Source organism: Oncorhynchus nerka, linkage group LG20 (assembly GCF_034236695.1).
Source record: "Oncorhynchus nerka isolate Pitt River linkage group LG20, Oner_Uvic_2.0, whole genome shotgun sequence".
Taxonomy (NCBI): Eukaryota; Metazoa; Chordata; class Actinopteri; order Salmoniformes; family Salmonidae; genus Oncorhynchus; species Oncorhynchus nerka.
In genome coordinates this window covers 83,288,356-83,306,333 of record NC_088415.1, presented here as the reverse complement: position 1 = coordinate 83,306,333, position 17,978 = coordinate 83,288,356, and the positions used below count along the sequence as shown (strand labels likewise).

The window sequence follows — 17,978 nt, the reverse complement described above, 5'->3', positions numbered from 1 at the left end:
CACATGATAAAAATCACATCACTTCGTTGGTGTGACATCATAGAGGGGGCAGATGCCACGTTCAAAACAACTGGGTACTAGGCCGAAATCTCCGACGTCAGTTGAGTTCACATCAACTGGGAACTCCCGAAAGAAACTTGCTCTGAGTTGGGAAAATCTTTTTGAACAGTGATTCAACTCGGAATTCCAAGTCAGCAACTCTAACCTCTTTCTAGATATCCGATCTGGACGTCGTGATTTGACCTAGTTTTTTCTCTGAGTTCCCAGTTGTCGTGAAAGCACCAAGAGCAAACTTCAAACAGGAAGTTCACCTTACAATGCACAGTGACATATAGCTTTTTTCTGTTAAAGTCATACAACTCATAATGAACAGTGCCAAGGTGTGATGTAAATGTGCATACTACTGGTGCATCAAATACATTTTTTTTTTTTTAAGTTGCCAATATTATGTTTAAATTTTGTAATTCAGCACTTTTTTGTTGTCCCGCTTTACTAAACATAGCTAGCTAAAGTAGGACAGTCTTCTAGGCTTTTCCAATGGAGGAAAGATCCGGTTTACATTAGGGAACACCTGTACTTAGGTTAGGCAAGGTTCTGGTTCTTGTAGTACAATTTATTGTACGTTTTCTCTTGTAGAATTGTTATTAGTACTGTTATTTGAAGGAATTCAGAAAAAATGTGACACTTTATCTATCCAACATATACAACACATGATACATTTCTGAAATTCTCAGATGTTTCCTAATCACACAACATTGAATTGTTTTTGGGGTACAATTAGGACTGTAATAATGGTGTCCCAGTTTATCTAACCTGCTGTCTACCAAGTGAGAACTGAAAATAGGGTTTTGACTCAGTGGCCGCCTTCTGTGATAAAAATGTGTGTTTGTGCGTGATTATGAAACATTTTGAGGATTTCAGAAATGTATCATGTAATATGTTGGAGAGATGTCTGAAAAGGTTACAGGAGACTGAAGTTTGCCCGATTACTCTTCCCATTCAGAATTCAACCTAGTGTATCAATTCACTCACTTCACTGACAACTATTCAATTCACTGACAACAATTTTGGATGAAGGCCTATTATAGATATATAGGCCTTCATCCATATATATAGGCCTTCATCCATATATATAGGCCTTCATCCATATATATAGGCCTTCATCCATAGGCCTTCATCCATATATATAGGCCTTCATCCATATATATAGGCCTTCATCCATATATATAGGCCTTCATCCATATATATAGGCCTTCATCCATATATATAGGCCTTCATCCATATATATAGGCCTTCATATATGTTTGGTTTAGATGTCTTCACTTATAAGCCTATCATTGTTTTGTTTTTTACAAAAGACAAGGGAACATTTCAAATGTATATTCAGACAAAAGAGCATAAATTCATAAACTCATGGATTCGGTATACACAGCAGATTATAAAGCGACTTTATAATCTGTTGGATAATTAAAGGCGTTAATTAATTAAACAGGCATTAATATTAAAATGTTCCGATAAATAGCCTACTAAGCTATAGCATTTAACCAGCCGGTTTCTTCTCGAGAAGAAAACCGATAGGCTAGGCTAAAACAAATTATGCGCAAATACAATCCTTGTGGATCACAACCAAAACTTTTAAATCCTGTATTTTGTTGTGTGAAATGATATTCAGAATTTGGCCTGTAGCTAATGAAAATCTATAGGCCTATTTAATAAATACATGTTTAATTTTCAAAACAAGAATTCAAGAAGGAAAACAATTAGGCATATAGCCAAGCAATGATAGAATAACATAAACGTATTTTGAAAGGGACAGATTTACGCTACATGTATTAAAAGAATACAATTCTCCAGCACAGTTTTTCGTTGTTGACAGTTTTTCATTTCAATCCATGTTGTGTTTCCTTGTGCCTCCTCATATCCACTTTCCTTTGGAATCCTTTGCCGCAGAGGCCGCAGCCGAAAGGTTTGAAGCCTGTGTGCTTGCGGCTGTGTGTGATGAGGTTGGAGCTCTGACTGAAGGCCTTCCCGCATACCTGGCACTTGTGCGGCTTCTCACCTGATAATGTAAACAAGTTGCGTTATGAAAGTGTCCCTTTGAGCTCTCCATATCTGCTGTGATTGTTCTCGTGCCTAATTGTCTGACTTTTAGAAGCATAATATGCATACCCACTGGGCACCGAGGTCAATTCAAGGTCTATTCCACGTTGGTTTAACGTAATTTAATTTAACTGACGTGGAAACAACATTAATTCAACCAGTGTGTGCCCAGAGGGAAAAGTTACTTTTGGTTTGGTTGACACTTTTAAATAACAGGCGTTTGTAAAATATTTTATATAATCTTTTAAAATCAGTAACTTATCTTTTGTGGTTGGTGCGGGATCTCTCACCTGTATGGATAAAGGTGTGTTTCTTCATGTCGGACTTCTGATGGAATCTCTTCCCGCAGTACTGACAAGGGTAGGGCCGCGTGTCCGAGTGGATAAGCAAGTGCGTGGACAGCGTGGACGAGCGCTTGAAGCTTTTGTCACATATTTTACAGTTGAAGCTCCTCTCCTGTGAACCAGGTAAGATGTGAGTGCATGTGACATGTGGCCGTCTGCACCTTTTAATTTCATCCATTGCGTTTTTGTCGTTTACGCATGCATTACACGTGGTATTGATTCCCAATAGGCATAGGAGAAAGTAGGCCTAAAGGTCCAAATATTAAGTGACATAGGCATTTGGGCCTTACCTGTGAGTGAACGCCCTTGTGTTGTTCGAGGCTCACTGCATGCCCAAACGTTTTCCCACACAATCCACAGGCAAAGGGGCGAGTACCGGTATGCGACCGACGAACGTGAACCTCTAACCCGTGCGGCGTCGAGAATACCTTTAGGAAAGGATGAAAGAGATGTTATTATGTGTTAATAAGTGACAATCACCCAATTGAAACCGAACAATTGTTTATCGTTGCCATACGTTTTGATAGATAAGTGTGGCTAGGCCCACCTTGCAACACTTGATGCATTTGTACGATCCACTTGGTTCTATACGGGAACAGATGAGATCGGATTCAGACTTAATTTCAGAGGCCTTGGTCTTCAGCTTGAGGTCCGAATATAACTGGTCGGCGTCCCGCATTCTATAGGTAGGGAACACCGTCGACCCAAAGTCCCTATAAAATCCAGTGTGTGGGCCCCTCTGTGCGTAAATGAGGGAGTTGGTGGCACCATCCTCGGATCCATAGAGGCCCATCTGTATGTCGGGCTCCAGGGTTGTGGGGAGATTGTGTTGATATGTTCGCTGCACAAGGTGCCGGAGCTCGGAGCCAGAGTAGGCAATCCATGGGTAAGGGCGAAAAGGAATGGCGAAATGGTGAGCGTCGTCTGCTGACGGAGTGAAGCATTGTTCCGAATCTGGAAAACATTTGGACTATGAGTCGTCACGTTTCCAAATACTATTGACAAAAATAGGTCATAGTTATTAAATAATACATCATTTAATATTCTGGTAGTCTATATTGAAGGATAAAAGTGCTAAAATATGAAAAGGAGAGGGACAGCCTCAAATAACCATGTTTGGAGATGCAGTGCGCATATGCGTAATGATGACATCACAACAAACTATAAACACAAACCTGGTGATGCAGATGGAGATGGAGGGCGCCAGTAGTCGTCATAGTCCGAGAAGCGGTCGCACACGCTGCCCTCGCAGCTCAGCGGGTAGATGGGCGAGTGGTCAGCCGTGTGCACCAGACGGGATTCGGGGGAGAGGTTAGGTGCAACCTGCGCGTCACAGTTCCCCTCAAACTCAACCTGCAATTTGCTTTCTATAGCCACAGAGAAAGAGAGCAAGGACTGGCACTTAACTCAAGCTCACAATATTCGTCATAGTTTTATATTTGATTTGTGAATTCTAAAAAGTAAACATAAATATTTGACGCGAATTTAGAGAAATTTGAATCGTATCCATATCCAAACAGAGTTGTGTGTGACGTGCATAATGTATTATAATTAAGTCCAGGCCTAGGCATGACATACGTTGAGAGCAGCATCACAGATAGACATACCTGCGCATATATGGGCTAAAATAGTATCCATTCTAATGTAGTCATCATCCAGGTATCGTGGTTGGTGGTAGCTATGTGCTCGTTTACTCTTCACCAAAAATGATCTCGGCATGGTTACTCTGCTGTGTGACTGTCAAGATCCCTGGTCACTTGTGATGAAATCCTCTTCGTCCACACGGACCTATTTTATCTCTGGAAAGATTTGAATACCATTGGTTGACAGGTTCATCAAGCATAGGGATTTTTTGGCAGGAGATGAAGCATGCGCATTGCCCAAAGGCACCTGCGCGTTCACCAGGTGTTGTTAGACAGGTGGCCAGAGGAACTTACTGCCCTCCACGGTCTGCGGAGTGTGTGATTGAATACCACAACTTATCATATTTCAAAAAGGTCATTAAGAGGCCATAGTAGTTGTTTCCTTTCATGACAGGTAATATTTGAGTTTCTTCAGAATCAGATGACAGAATATCATTTGATACAATGATTGGTTTAAACGTGTGTGCATTGGGTTAAAATTGACATAATCTTATTGGAATTTCTTTGATTATGATGTGGAGTCTTTAGAATATTTTTTTCGATTTAAAGCCCTAACCCTCCCTTCATTAATGGCCTATGCAGCTAGGCCCATGTCAATGTAAACGGATCCTGCGGTACCTTCTCAGAGCTCACCCACCGGCAATGATATCCCATTAATGACGCATGCACGGCAAGGTGACGAGCCCTCTCCATGCAACCGTCTGCATGTGCGGACCTGAGGTATCCCTTACTGAACCGCCGTCAGTTAACATGCCGGCAAATTCACCCGTATAGACCCAATAACTTCTTCCAAATGTATCTTATCCAAATGCGTAATGCAAAAGCATGTCAAGGCTCTATTGTTATATCAGTTCCCACTGGGCACACTGGTTTAATCAACGTTTTCACGTAATTTCAATGAAATGAGCCGCCCGTGCCCAGGGTTCGGCTCGCCATTGATTAAAAACAGTTGGAGTGAATTGAGATGTTGTCATTTATCCTATTCCAGAAATCACTAAGCTTCAAATTAAATCATTGCGAGGATTTTTGTGTTCAAAGTTGGTGTTCGACGTTGTCTGAAAGCAAAGTGATATCGATTTCTGGACGGTGTGGGAAAGAACGTTGTTAGTTGAACCTGCAAGTACAACTTCAGATAAGCAAAGTTGGAACACATGCTCGATACTCATAGCCAAAGTATTTTACCCGTGCTTATTATTATTTATTTACAGAGCCTTTTGAGTAACAACTAACACCTCCAACACATTGCAACTGTAAGTCATTGATAAATCACTTGACATCAGAAGTATTGCCCCCCTCCCCCAAAAAAAAGTATTTCATTCATTACCTTAAAACATTTGACACTCAATCAACCACACATAGAATCATTAACATTTAGTCTACATTGTTAAAATTGTCAAGAAACAAAACAGTTTCAGTTACAATTTTTGTTATTTAAGTCTAATGCATTGAGACCTACCCGTACACGGTGTCCACATGCGTAATAGACGCCACATGCAACGTCCCTTCTCTCTCATCTGAACACAGCAGCTGTGCGGCTGTCATGACCTTTAAACAGCTGACAACTTCCTGAACTTCAGATTTTTTTGCACAACTTTCAGTAAATAGACAGTGATTAGGCCTGATCACTAATGACATAAAGGGCTATTCTAAATCATTTGTACGCTTACTTCAATTGTTCTACCTTGTTTGACAATCAAGTCATATGAAATGACTTCAACCAATTTGATTTGATGTTATAACAAAGTTATACCTCCTCATGAATTAATAACACAACACCCAATGAATCATCATTTAAAAATTCCCACAGACAACTCATGTTCCAAAGCAGCTTTTCCATATCCCAATTTTACTCTGTTTGTCTATTTACAGCTCAAGGTAGGGCTGTGAGTTTGTAATGATGTTTCCAATATTAGACCTATGGGTTATGGGCTGGCTAGACTTATCCTTAGCTGTGACAGTGCCAATGCCCACACAGAAGCTGTGTAATTTCAGACAGATCCTAAACATTCCTTTAAATGGATCTCGCAACTATTCATTATCTGAACTATTTGTGTACTGAACTGACCAGGCATCTTGACTGACATGAATAGCTCATTGTTGTCTTCTCTCCTGGTTTTCACGTTCCTGCAGATGGAAGTTCACTTGATTAGAGGGCCTCCAACCTGAAAGCCAGACGGACTGTCACTTGATGCACCAATGCCTACTCTTACACACAGGGCAGGGCATAGTGGCCTTCATTGTTTCTCTTTATGGATTTGATATCACATCTGGGTTCAAATAATTGAGTTGGCTTGATTGAGCATGCCTGGTAAAATAGAACCAATGCAATAGACCCAAGTGCAAACCTCTCCCATCTGGCACTCCATCAGACTCAATCAAACACTCAGAGGATTTGAAAGATAACAAATCAAATACTATTTGAACCCGGGTCTGTGAAATATGTATAATCTTTTGAGTTTTTGTTCCCTGAAGTTTTGATCTGCATCAAGATATCTGGAGGGAAAAATCCCATTTGCATGGGACCTCAGTGGAGGATGCACCTTTATGTGCCTTTTAGGGTCTTGAGAATGAGACTGATTAGATAAATAGCTTGACATGCACAATACTGTACAGACTTAATATGGTGTCTGAGGCATTAAGAGCATCAAGTGCATCAAGCCCAACACTCTGTCTTGTCTATAATAATGACCATATAAGCCATTACAAAAATTAAAAGGAGTGCAAATATCTTTGCATCCTTTTGAGCAGTCAATCACAATCACACTGCATTGAGGTAAAGGCAAAGCAGACTGACCTTGTGCAGTGTTGCAGAGTGATATCTATCTGAGCAGAGCTGAAGGAATTGGAGAGTATAAACTCAGAGCCAGAACAGGAAATCAAACACAGTGCAGAGCAGGCGCTATCAACGCTGCGGCAGGTCATCATCTCGTCAGCCGGGCTTTTTCTCTCTCTCTCCTTTTCTCACCATCCAGAGACCCTGGTGGTAAACGCTACAGTCTCTCAGCCAAATATGTGATTGAAATAGCTGCAAAGAGTCGCTGTGATAACAGCTTGTGGTTTTTTTCTTTCAACTTTCTCAAACATGCTATAGAAATAAACGTGGGCTTTGACTTGCTGTCTCTGAACCACCAGTCTATATCTGCAGCTCAAGCTAATGTTCTTGAAACCATATCTGCGCAGAGAAAAAGTATGTGACTGCTGTTCCTGGAAAGTATATATAGTATTTTACCTGTGCAATGCTGTCGCTTCAACACCACACAGTCCCTGTGAATCTCTCAGAAGACAACTCAGTTCAAAACACTTGATTGTGCAATATGTTAGTTATTTGAGGGTTGCTTTCCAGACCCAGATTAAGTCTGCTACTCCTGGACTTAAAACATTGTGCTAAATGGAGATTCTCCATTGAAAGTGCTATTAAATCCAGGACTAGGCTTAAACTTGGTCTGGGAAACCAGCCCTGAAAGTTTCAACTGAATCTTCTTGACTGCAATCCACTCTAAAAGTGATGCAACAAGGAAAATTACTTTGATGTCAGGTCTGTTAAGCTCTCGGGTGGCGCAGCGGTCTAGAGGCGTCACTACAGACCGCGGTTCGATTCCAGGCTGTATCACAACCGACCGTGATTAGGAGTCCTATAGGGCTGCGTCTCGTCCAGGTTAGCGAAGGCCATCGTTGTAAATAAGAATTTGTTCTTAACGGACTTGCCTCGTTAAATAAAGGTACAAAAATAAGCCTACCACTGATAGACTAATCTTATGTATCTGTGGGTTTTATAAAGCCGAGCAGGTATTCTCAGACATTATCAACAGCTCAGTGGACTGTGAGCCTCCACAGTCCATTTTGTAGCTCATGTGACTCAAGCATGTTTGGATTCTTGTCCAATTCACCATAGAATATTAAGCTACACAGTGTGTCAAAATAGTCTCCCCAATGTACGTCAAGCAGTCAGAGGCAGATCATGGGGTCTGGAATCCAGTAAGAGTGGAGTCTGTTGTGGAGCCTCCATCAGTGTTGAGACATCTCTATAAAAACCACACCGCTATCTAATCACCTCACAAGTTCCTCTGGCCCACTCACACAAACCACACAAACGTGAAGCGCTAAGGAAACACACACACACACACACACACACACACACACACACACACACACACACACACACACACACACACACACACACACACACACACACACACACACAGCTAAGGAAAAAAACACATGGACACGCACACACAAACACACACACAAACCTTACTTTAACTTCACCCACTGCCTCCATTCATTCAACCACAGCCCAATGGGAACAACAAGCCAAATCTGACTGAACCCCCAGCTGCCAACTGCTCCCTCCAGATAGGGCTGCAATCGAGAACACAATGCATGATTTACTGTGTCGCAGTCGAAACAAAACCACAAGACAGTTCTTCTCTCAGAGGGATAGCATCTTGTTCTCCCTTCAAATCTTGTCATCTGAACTAGTAAATCAGTGGTTGTGAGGAAGAAACCCCTATAGTCCCCTTCTGTCCACACTATGTCTCATTTCTTTTCCAACTGTCCTACACTCTTAGAAAAAAGGGTTCCTAAAGGGTTCTTCGGCTGTACCCATAGGAGAACCCCTTTTGGTTTCCATGTTGAACCCTCTGTGGACCGCGTTCTACCTGGAACCAAAAATGGTTCCTCAAAGGTTTCTCCTATGGGGACAGCCAAATAGCCTTTTTATGTTCCAGGTAGCACCTTTGTTTCTAAGAGTGTATGATCATAAGATTTCTTCTTCAAATCAGTGTGTATCTTTACAGTTTCTCCATCAAAGAGTCATGCATGCTTCTTCTTTTGTTTGGGTTCCCCTGTATTGTATGTTATATAAGATTATGAATTACGAAGGTCAAGAAAGTGGACCAAACAGCAACTTGAATGTGCATTTTCCTTAAACTGCACAGAAAGCTAAACGATATACAGCTACAGACTGTAGGCCTATTTGGCTATATTTTGGCATGATTTGTCAATAATTACGTTTTTGAAAACACTCTCTCCTGGACTTGCTGGATGCTATAAACAGGTTACAAATCACCTCCTCAGAAAAGGAGTACCTCATCAATCTGATCAACAAGACCCCTTGTTAGCAAGCCGCCAGGCCAATTTCTGGTTGTAAATCATCCAAAGTGGGCAAATACTAGGAATCTCATGGAAACAGACGTGTGGAAATCTACTCAGAGCTTCCTGGTTATTGTGCCCCTCTTTAGGAGCATGTTGGAGTTTGTTGCTGAGAGGTCAGGGTTCACAACCACGCTCTCCGTGTCGTGTGATTTTCTGATACACTTGACTGCGTTCAGTGCAAAGAGCTTATTGATAGGTTATTGATTTACAGTTCTGTGTTGAAGAGCTATGATTCATAGTAACATTGAAGTCTTCCTGGTAGCCACTGGTTACTGTCTTCTCTGTACATTGGTGTTAAATATTCCTAACCGGACTGCTTCAGAGCTCATTGTTGATATTGATAAGATGTTTGACTTGTTTGGACAAAATAGACCCCATTTTCTACTTCATGCACGCACGCAGGCACGCACGCACGCAAACACACACCGCACGCACGCAAACACACACACACACACACACACACACACACACACACACACACACACACATAGTAATGACTCCACGGATGTACTTTAATCTGTGTTTTGACTAGGATTGCAAAAGGAGGGTATAATATTGGAAAATGTCTCAGTTTACCAGTAAACCACCAGATTTTGGTATCTTTTTAAGTTGTTTTGGAATTTTATGAAATAACATCTAGTGGCCTTTTTGGCTACTTTGCATTATCACATCTGTAACTATCTAAATAAAATGACAAAGCTGGAAAATGTTCTCCTAAATGCAGTGCCTTCAGGAAGTATTCATATCCCTTGACTTATTCCACATTTGGTTTTGTTACAACCTGAATTAAAAATGGATTGTATTTAATACACACAGACCCCATAATGACAAAGAGTTTTTTAAATGTTTGCAAATTTATTGAAAATTAAATTTAGAAATATGTCATTTACATAAGTATTCACACCCCTGAGTCAATACTTTGTAGAATCACCTTTGGCAGCGATTACTGCTGTGAGTATTTCTGGGTAAGTCTCTAAGGGCTTTGCACACCTGAATTGTACAATATTTGTACATTATTATTTTTTAAATTCTTCAAGATCTGTTAAGTTGGTTGTTGATAATTGCTAGACAGCGATCTTCAAGTCTTTTCATAGATTTTCAAGCCGATTTAAGACAAAACTGTAACTAGGCCACTATGGAACATTCAATGTAGTCTTGGAAAGTAACTCAAGTATATATCTGCCCGTGTGTTTTAGCTTATTGTCCTTCTGAAAGGTGAATTTGTTTCCCAGTGTCTGTTGGAAAGCAGACTGAACCAGGTTTTCCTCTTGAAATTTGCCTGTGCTTAGCTCTATTCTGTTTATTTTATCCTAAAAAACTCCCCAGTCCTTGCCGATGACAAGCATACCTATAACATGATGCAGAAAATATGAAGAGCGGTACTCACTGATGTGTTGTGTTGGATTTGCCCCAACATAACGCTTTGTATTCAGGATATTAAGTTGATTTATTTGCCACATGTTTTGTAGTTTTACTTTAGTGCCTTATTGCAAACAGGATGCATGTTTTGGAATATTTGTATTGTGTACAGGCTTCCTTATTTTCACATTTTTCACTGTCATTTAAGTTAGTATTGTGGAGTAACTCCAATGTTGTTGATCCATCCTCAAAGCCATTAAGGTCTTTATCTGTTTTAGTCACCATTGGCTTCATTGTGAAACCCCTGAGCGGTTTCCTTCCTGAGTTAGGAAGGACGCCTGTATCTTTGTAGTGACTGAGTGTATTGATACACGATCCAAAGTGTAATTAATAACTTCACCATGCTCAAAGGGATATTCAATGTCTGTTTTTTTTACCCATCTACCAGTAGGTGCCCTTCTTTGTGAGGCATAGGTAAACCTCCCCTGGTCTTTGTGGTTGAATCTGTGTTTGAAATTCACTGCTCGACTGAGGGACCTTATGTGTTGTGTACAGAGATGAGGTAGTCATTGAAAAATCATGTTAAACACTTATTATGTGACTCATTAAGCAAATATTGACTTCTGAACTTTTACATTTTTTAAATGTAACCTTTATTTAACTAGGCAAGACAGTTAAGAACAAATTCTTATTTACGATGACTTATTTAGTCTTGCCATAACGAAAGGGTTGAATACTTATTGACTCAAGTCATTTCAGCTTTTCATTTTTAATGAATTTGTAAACATTTCTACAAACATAATTCCACTTTGACATTATGGGGTGTTGTTTGTAGGCCAGTGACACAAAATCTCAATTTAACTTCAGGCTGTAAGACAACAAAATGTGGAAAAAGTCAAGGGGTGTGAATACTTTCTGAAGGCCCTGCATAAACCATCAACTTAGTGAATACCACTAATGTTTAATAGAAGTGTTTCAGCATGAAATATCCTTAAAAAATGTTTTACACACTTGTATTTATTTTACTTTGTTAAAATGTCTTTAATGTAAATGTATTGGTGTCAAACTGGTGGCAGCTGTGAAAAAAGTTAATAGTTGGAAGAGTTTCAGAGTTAATGGAAAATAATGCCATTGTTGATTAGATATATTTTTCATTAATTAGGCCAAATAGTCTAACCTGTTAGACTGTTCCCTGGGCGCCGAAGACGTGGATGTCGATTATGGCAGCCCCCTGCACCTCTCTGATTCAGAGGGGTTGGGTTAAATGCAGAAGACACATTTCAGTTGAATACATTCAGTTGGACAACTGACTAGGTATCCCACTTTCCCCTTTCCCTATCCACTAGAAAGTAGACACAGATATTTAAAAAGATAATACTCTACATTAATATATTTAAAGGTTATTCAAGTATAAATTACCAAAGTTACCATATATTGCTATAGATTACCTGCTAATTACCAAAATTACAGAAGATTATCTTTGGTAGATCAGTTATCTTTGGTAAATTACCAGTAGCTTTGCAGACCTAGTTTTGGCAGAGAAATTTTCTTCTGAAAATAAACTCTGTCTGCTTCTCTGAATAAGGTGTGAGAAGTCTGGTCAAAGTGTCACATAGCTGACTGAGTACAAAACACTTTTTCAAACAGGAGTTGCTAGATCTCAGCGCCATCTCCACTATTTCCGCTATATATTTGGCATGTAATTTACTTATTCCTTGTAGGGTAATCTATCGTAATGAGTAAGCTTTGGACAAATTTGTCTTTTCCGAGCCAGACAGCCCATAGTAGGTACTGACACAAATGTGGTTTTATGTAGGCCTTTATTGTAATTAGGGCTTAAAACCACTTTTGTGTTGAATGGAAAAAACTAGGACTCCACTGAATTGACGTTCTGCATCCACAGTCATCCTATGCAAGATATGTCTGTTCTGCTGCAGCACCAGTCAACCATGGGTGGCTTCTTACTCAACCACCTAGGCCTATTACAGGCACTACAAGATGACTGGACTGTACTGGATGGGCACTCAGGGCACGTGCCTCAGGGCCCTCGACCTTCAAGGGGGCTACCAACCAAAATATTTTTGAGGTTGGGGACCCCCAGATACCATAGGATAGCAAAATCTTTAGAATTACAAGAAAATTAGCTTTAAAACTACTAAATTATCACTCAGTCTCATGGAAAAATGTGTAGAATAGCAGGAAATGTGAACAATATCATGAGATAAGCTATAAAACAGCACATTCTTTCTCTCTGACCCATTGCAAAAAGTATAGAATTACAGGAAATTAGCTTTAAAACTGTACATTTTCTCATAGCCTCTTGACAAAATGTGTAGAATAGCATTCTAAAACATTTTTTCAACACACAATTTGTTGAAATGCATGAAGTTATCTGTTTTCACCCCCCAAAAAAGGTTGGTCCCCTGGGGCCCCAAATGGGGTAGTCCGGCTCTCCTTTCACAGTTGCTCTCTCTTGCGAAACCAGTTCTGCAGAACAGAGCTTGAGAATGGCAGTGACCTGTTCACTAGGACCCAATGTGACTGAATGACAGCAGTGATGTTCTCACTGAGAGTGAGAGAGAAAGATCTTATCAGTCATTTTATCCAGAAAAGGAGAAGACATTGGTTCCTTTTTAGGGGTTGAGTGATCTACTGATAGGGCTAAATTTGAACAAACTCATAGTGCGATGAAGAAATCTAAATGTTTTATCTTTCTATATCCTGAGACCGGGGTTTGAGTCGACCGGCTAGGCAGTTGTTTGTTATGTACTTGAACGGACATATCAAACTCTGGGAAACGTTATTTAATAGTTTATCCGTCATTGATGTGCTACTGTACTGTTATCTCTCTCTATATATATAATTACAAATGAGAAACACTGTAAAGTTTGCAATATAGTGCGAAGAGAACATAATTTGGCTAATCAGAATGCCGTAATGTTCTAAAACGTTTTGAATGTTCTTCAAATGAACTGTCGACCTTTTGGATCTTATCTCAAAGTCCGTTTCACAAACATGACAAGGAGGTGTGGAAAAGTTTCAATTTTAGGAGGACGGGTAATGTGATTTTAACATCATTCAATAAACAAAGAATGATAGACAACTTCAATATGTATGGTAATAACATTTGTTTGGAATTTTCAAAGACTCATCAATATTTCACCTTGTGAGTGAGGTACACACACAATAGTGATGTTTAACATAAACATTTCAAGCACCCTGTCCTATAGTTGACCCCTGTGAGTGAGGACCTTCCCAAGGCTTGACTGCTGCATGAACTAGGTTGATTAATCAAAGCAGGGTGCTCATTGGGTGAGGTTACCACATATAGGTCAATGGTCTCTACTCATCACCACTGGCCCTACCAGGGAAGAGCTGGATCAGCAGACTGGGCATGGCTGCTTCAATGTCAAGGGAGACTCTGTCCCAATATATTCACACTAGCATACCATTTAGTATGAAGCAATGTATTGAACATGCATTCTAAGTGGTATACTTAGTATGGGTATTGCAATGTGGCCATTTTTGAAACTGCATTCCAATAGGTAACCAATTTTGGCAAATCTTAACTAATTTCTTATAGAGTTAGAATTTACCCTTGCTTACTTAACTGGGTGTGGCTGTCCCTGCCATCGCTCTCCAGGACAGCAGAGCAGATACCGTAGCTGTCCCTGCCATCGGTCTCTAGGACAGCAGAGCAGATACCGTAGCTGTCCCTGCCATCGGTCTCTAGGACAGCAGAGCAGATACCGTGACTGTTCCTACCATCACTCTCCAGGACAGCAGAGCAGATACCGTGGCTGTCCCTGCCATCGCTCTCCAGGACAGCAGAGCAGATACCGTGGCTGTCCCTACCATCGCTCTCCAGGACAGCAGAGCAGATACCATGGCTGTCCCTGCCATCGGTCTCTAGGACAGCAAAGCAGATACCGTGGCTGTCCCTGCCATCGGTCTCCAGGACAGCAGAGCAGATACCGTGGCTGTCCCTGCCATCGGTCTCTAGGACAGCAGAGCAGATACCGTGGTTGTCCCTGCCATCGGTCTCTAGGACAGCAGAGCAGATACCGTGGCTGTCCCTGCCATCGGTCTCTAGGACAGCAGAGCAGATACCGTGGCTGTCCCTGCCATCGCTCTCCAGGACAGCAGAGCAGATACCGTGGCTGTCCCTGCCACTGCCACTAGGACAGCAGAGCAGATACCGTGGCTGTCCCTACCATCGCTCTCTAGGACAGCAGAGCAGATACCGTGGCTGTCCCTACCATCACTCTCCAGGACAGCAGAGCAGATACCGTGGCTGTCCCTACCATCGCTCTCTAGGACAGCAGAGCAGATACCGTGGCTGTCCCTACCATCGCTCTCCAGGACAGCAGAGCAGATACCGTGGCTGTCCCTGCCATCGCTCTCCAGGACAGCAGAGCAGATACCGTGGCTGTCTCTACCATCGCTCTCTAGGACAGCAGAGCAGATACCGTGGCTGTCCCTACCATCGCTCTCTAGAACAGCAGAGCAGATACCGTGGCTGTCCCTGCCATCGCTCTCCAGGACAGCAGAGCAGATACCGTGGCTGTCCCTGCCATCACTCTCCAGGACAGCAGAGCAGATACCGTGGCTGTCCCTGCCATCGCTCTCCAGGACAGCAGAGCAGACACTGTGACTCCACTGAATTGACATTCTGCATCCACAGTCATCCTATGCAAGATATGTCTGTTCTGCTGCAGTACCAGTCAACCATGGGTGGCTTCTCACTCAACCACCTAGGCCTATTACAGGCACTACAAGATGACTGGACTGTACTGGATGGGCACTCAGGGCACGTGCCCCAGGGCCCCCGACCTTCAAGGGGGCTACCAACCAAAATATTTTTGAGGTTGGGGACCCCCAGATACCATAGGATAGCAAAATCTTTAGAATTACAAGAAAATTAGCTTTAAAACTACTAAATTATCACTCAGTCTCATGGAAAAATGTGTAGAATAGCAGAAAATGTGAACAATATCATGAGGTAAGCTATAAAACAGCACATTCTTTCTCTCTGACCCATTGCAAAAAGTATAGAATTGTAGGAAATTAGCTTTACAACTGTACATTTCCTCATAGCCTCATGACAAAATGTGTAGAATAGCATTCTAAAACATTTTTTCAACACACAATTTGTTGAAATGCATGAAATTATCTGTTTTCACCCCCCAAAAAAGGTTGGTCCCCTGGGGCCCCAAATGGGGTAGTCCGGCTCTCCTTTCACAGTTGCTCTCTCTTGCGAAACCAGTTCTGCAGAACAGAGCTTGAGAATGGCAGTGACCTGTTCACTAGGACCCAATGTGACTGAATGACAGCAGTGATGTTCTCACTGAGAGTGAGAGAGAAAGATCTTATCAGTCATTTTATCCAGAAAAGGAGAAGACATTGGTTCCTTTTTAGGGGTTGAGTGATCTACTGATAGGGCTAAATTTGAACAAACTCATAGTGTGATGAAGAAATCTAAATGTTTTATATTTTATCTTATCTATCTTTTTTTCTTTCTGTCCCTGCCATCGATCTCCAGGACAGCAGATCAGATACCTTGGCTGTCCCTACCATCGCTCTCTAGGACAGCAGAGCAGATACCGTGGCTGTCCCTGCCATCGCTCTCTAGGACAGCAGAGCAGATACCGATGGGCAACCAAATGGAGCAGTGGTTCAGTGTTCAGTTGCCAGACTACAAACTGGCGGGCTCTATGAGGATGAAATCTAGCATAATTCAGCTAGCCAGCTAGTTCCGTCACAGATAGAACAATGAAGCAGATTTTTCACTGAATGATTAAATGTGAAGGATCCGGTTGGAGTTTTCAATCACCACCAAATATGGCGATGAGAGGAAGCCCAGGGGCCGACAGTGGGAGAAGATGGCGATGAGAGGAAGCCCAGTGGCCGGCAGTGGGAGAAGATGGGGATGAGAGGAAGCCCAGTGGCCGGCAGTGGGAGAAGATGGCGATGAGAGGAAGCCCAGTGGCCGACAGTGGGAGAAGATGGCTATGAGAGGAAGCCCAGTGGCCGGCAGTGGGAGAAGATGGCGATGAGAGGAAGCCCAGTGGCCGACAGTGGGAGAAGATGGCGATGAGAGGAAGCCCAGTGGCCGACAGTGGGAGAAGATGGCGATGAGAGGAAGCCCAGTGGCCGGCAGTGGGAGAAGATGGGGATGAGAGGAAGCCCAGTGGCCGGCAGTGGGAGAAGATGGGGATGAGAGGAAGCCCAGTGGCCGGCAGTGGGAGAAGATGGCGATGAGAGGAAGCCCAGTGGCCGGCAGTGGGAGAAGATGGGGCGAGATTGATTTTGTACGACATTCTGCTAATTTTCTCATCGATGAAACATTTGATCTCAGTACAGTTTTCTGTTTCCAAAACTAGAATATGTTGCAAACAGATTGGACTAAGTTTGTAGTCTTTACCCTTTGCCAAAGTTTCTAAAACAATGTGTTTTTTAGAAGGAGTGCAAGGGTGAATTGAGTTATTGCACACTCACACTTCACAGAGTTGGCGTTCCCTAATGAAATACAATTAAATCAAATGTTATTGGTCACATACACATGGTTAGCAGATGTTATTGCGAGTGTAGCGAAATGCTTGTGACCAATATGCAAATATGGAAATATGCTAATACTGTACACGCTAGAATGTGCCAATAGGCTCTCGCTAACTCATGCTTGGCTTTGCCCACCTCCTTGGTTGTTCTGCCCACTAGGATTAATTTGCTCCCATTGGAAACTACAGGTTGGGGTCTATCTTGGGTTAGTTCTAAAAAATCCCACTTTTCATGAGTCATGATGTTTCACAATGCAGTTTACAAAGGAGCATGAGGTTGTGATTAATATCACAACATCCTATTCAATTCAGATGGCTTATACTCAGTCTATTTAAAAATGCCATTAACAACAGATTACTTTTTAATTTTTTAATTTTTTTACAAAATATGAATTAATTCATTTCAGAAGGCAGCATAAAAACAATGAAAATAAAGCAGTGGCTGTCTGGTCTGGTGGTAGTGCTGCCTAGTTGGGTCTACACATAGCCCCGTTGGGCATGGGTTTGAAACCTGCTCCATGACCAGTAACTCTGTCTCCCCATCTTGATCTAATCTATACCTATCCAAAAAGGAAGAAGTACTCTCCTTTGAAACAGTACAAAGTATATAGGCTATTGGCCTCTCAAATTCAACTCATGACCTTGAAGCACTTCCACTGCTTTTTTTCATTGTTCCCCTCTAATAAGGGGGAACCTGGTTCACCAGTGGGTGCAATTACTTGTCAGGTACATTAGAAAACCAGCAGGCTTCGGACCTCGTAGGGTAAGAGTTGAATACCACTGTGTAGTAGAGGAGGCTGGTGGGAAGAGCTATAGGAGGA

General features: G+C 41.9%; 1 protein-coding gene across 3 annotated transcripts; it reads right to left on the bottom strand.

Moving 5' to 3' along the window:
• Positions 1-1,365: 1,365 nt before the first annotated feature.
• Positions 1,366-7,083, bottom strand: LOC115103279 (zinc finger protein Gfi-1-like). Of its 3 annotated transcripts, XM_029624123.2 has the most exons (8): positions 6,882-7,083; positions 6,153-6,249; positions 4,052-4,243; positions 3,620-3,811; positions 2,992-3,398; positions 2,735-2,872; positions 2,391-2,556; positions 1,366-2,059 (listed from the first exon to the last, which is right to left on the bottom strand). In XM_029624123.2, the coding sequence occupies exons 3-8, from the start codon at positions 4,161-4,163 to the stop codon at positions 1,881-1,883; spliced, it is 1,194 nt and encodes a 397-aa protein (XP_029479983.1). In that variant the 5' UTR covers positions 4,164-4,243; positions 6,153-6,249; positions 6,882-7,083; the 3' UTR covers positions 1,366-1,880. The 3 variants fall into 3 exon arrangements, with proteins under 3 accessions (XP_029479983.1, XP_029479984.1, XP_029479982.1); XM_029624124.2 differs by lacking the exon at positions 6,153-6,249; XM_029624122.2 differs by lacking the exons at positions 6,153-6,249; positions 6,882-7,083 and adding an exon at positions 5,544-6,115.
• Between the last annotated feature and the right edge of the window lie 10,895 nt (positions 7,084-17,978).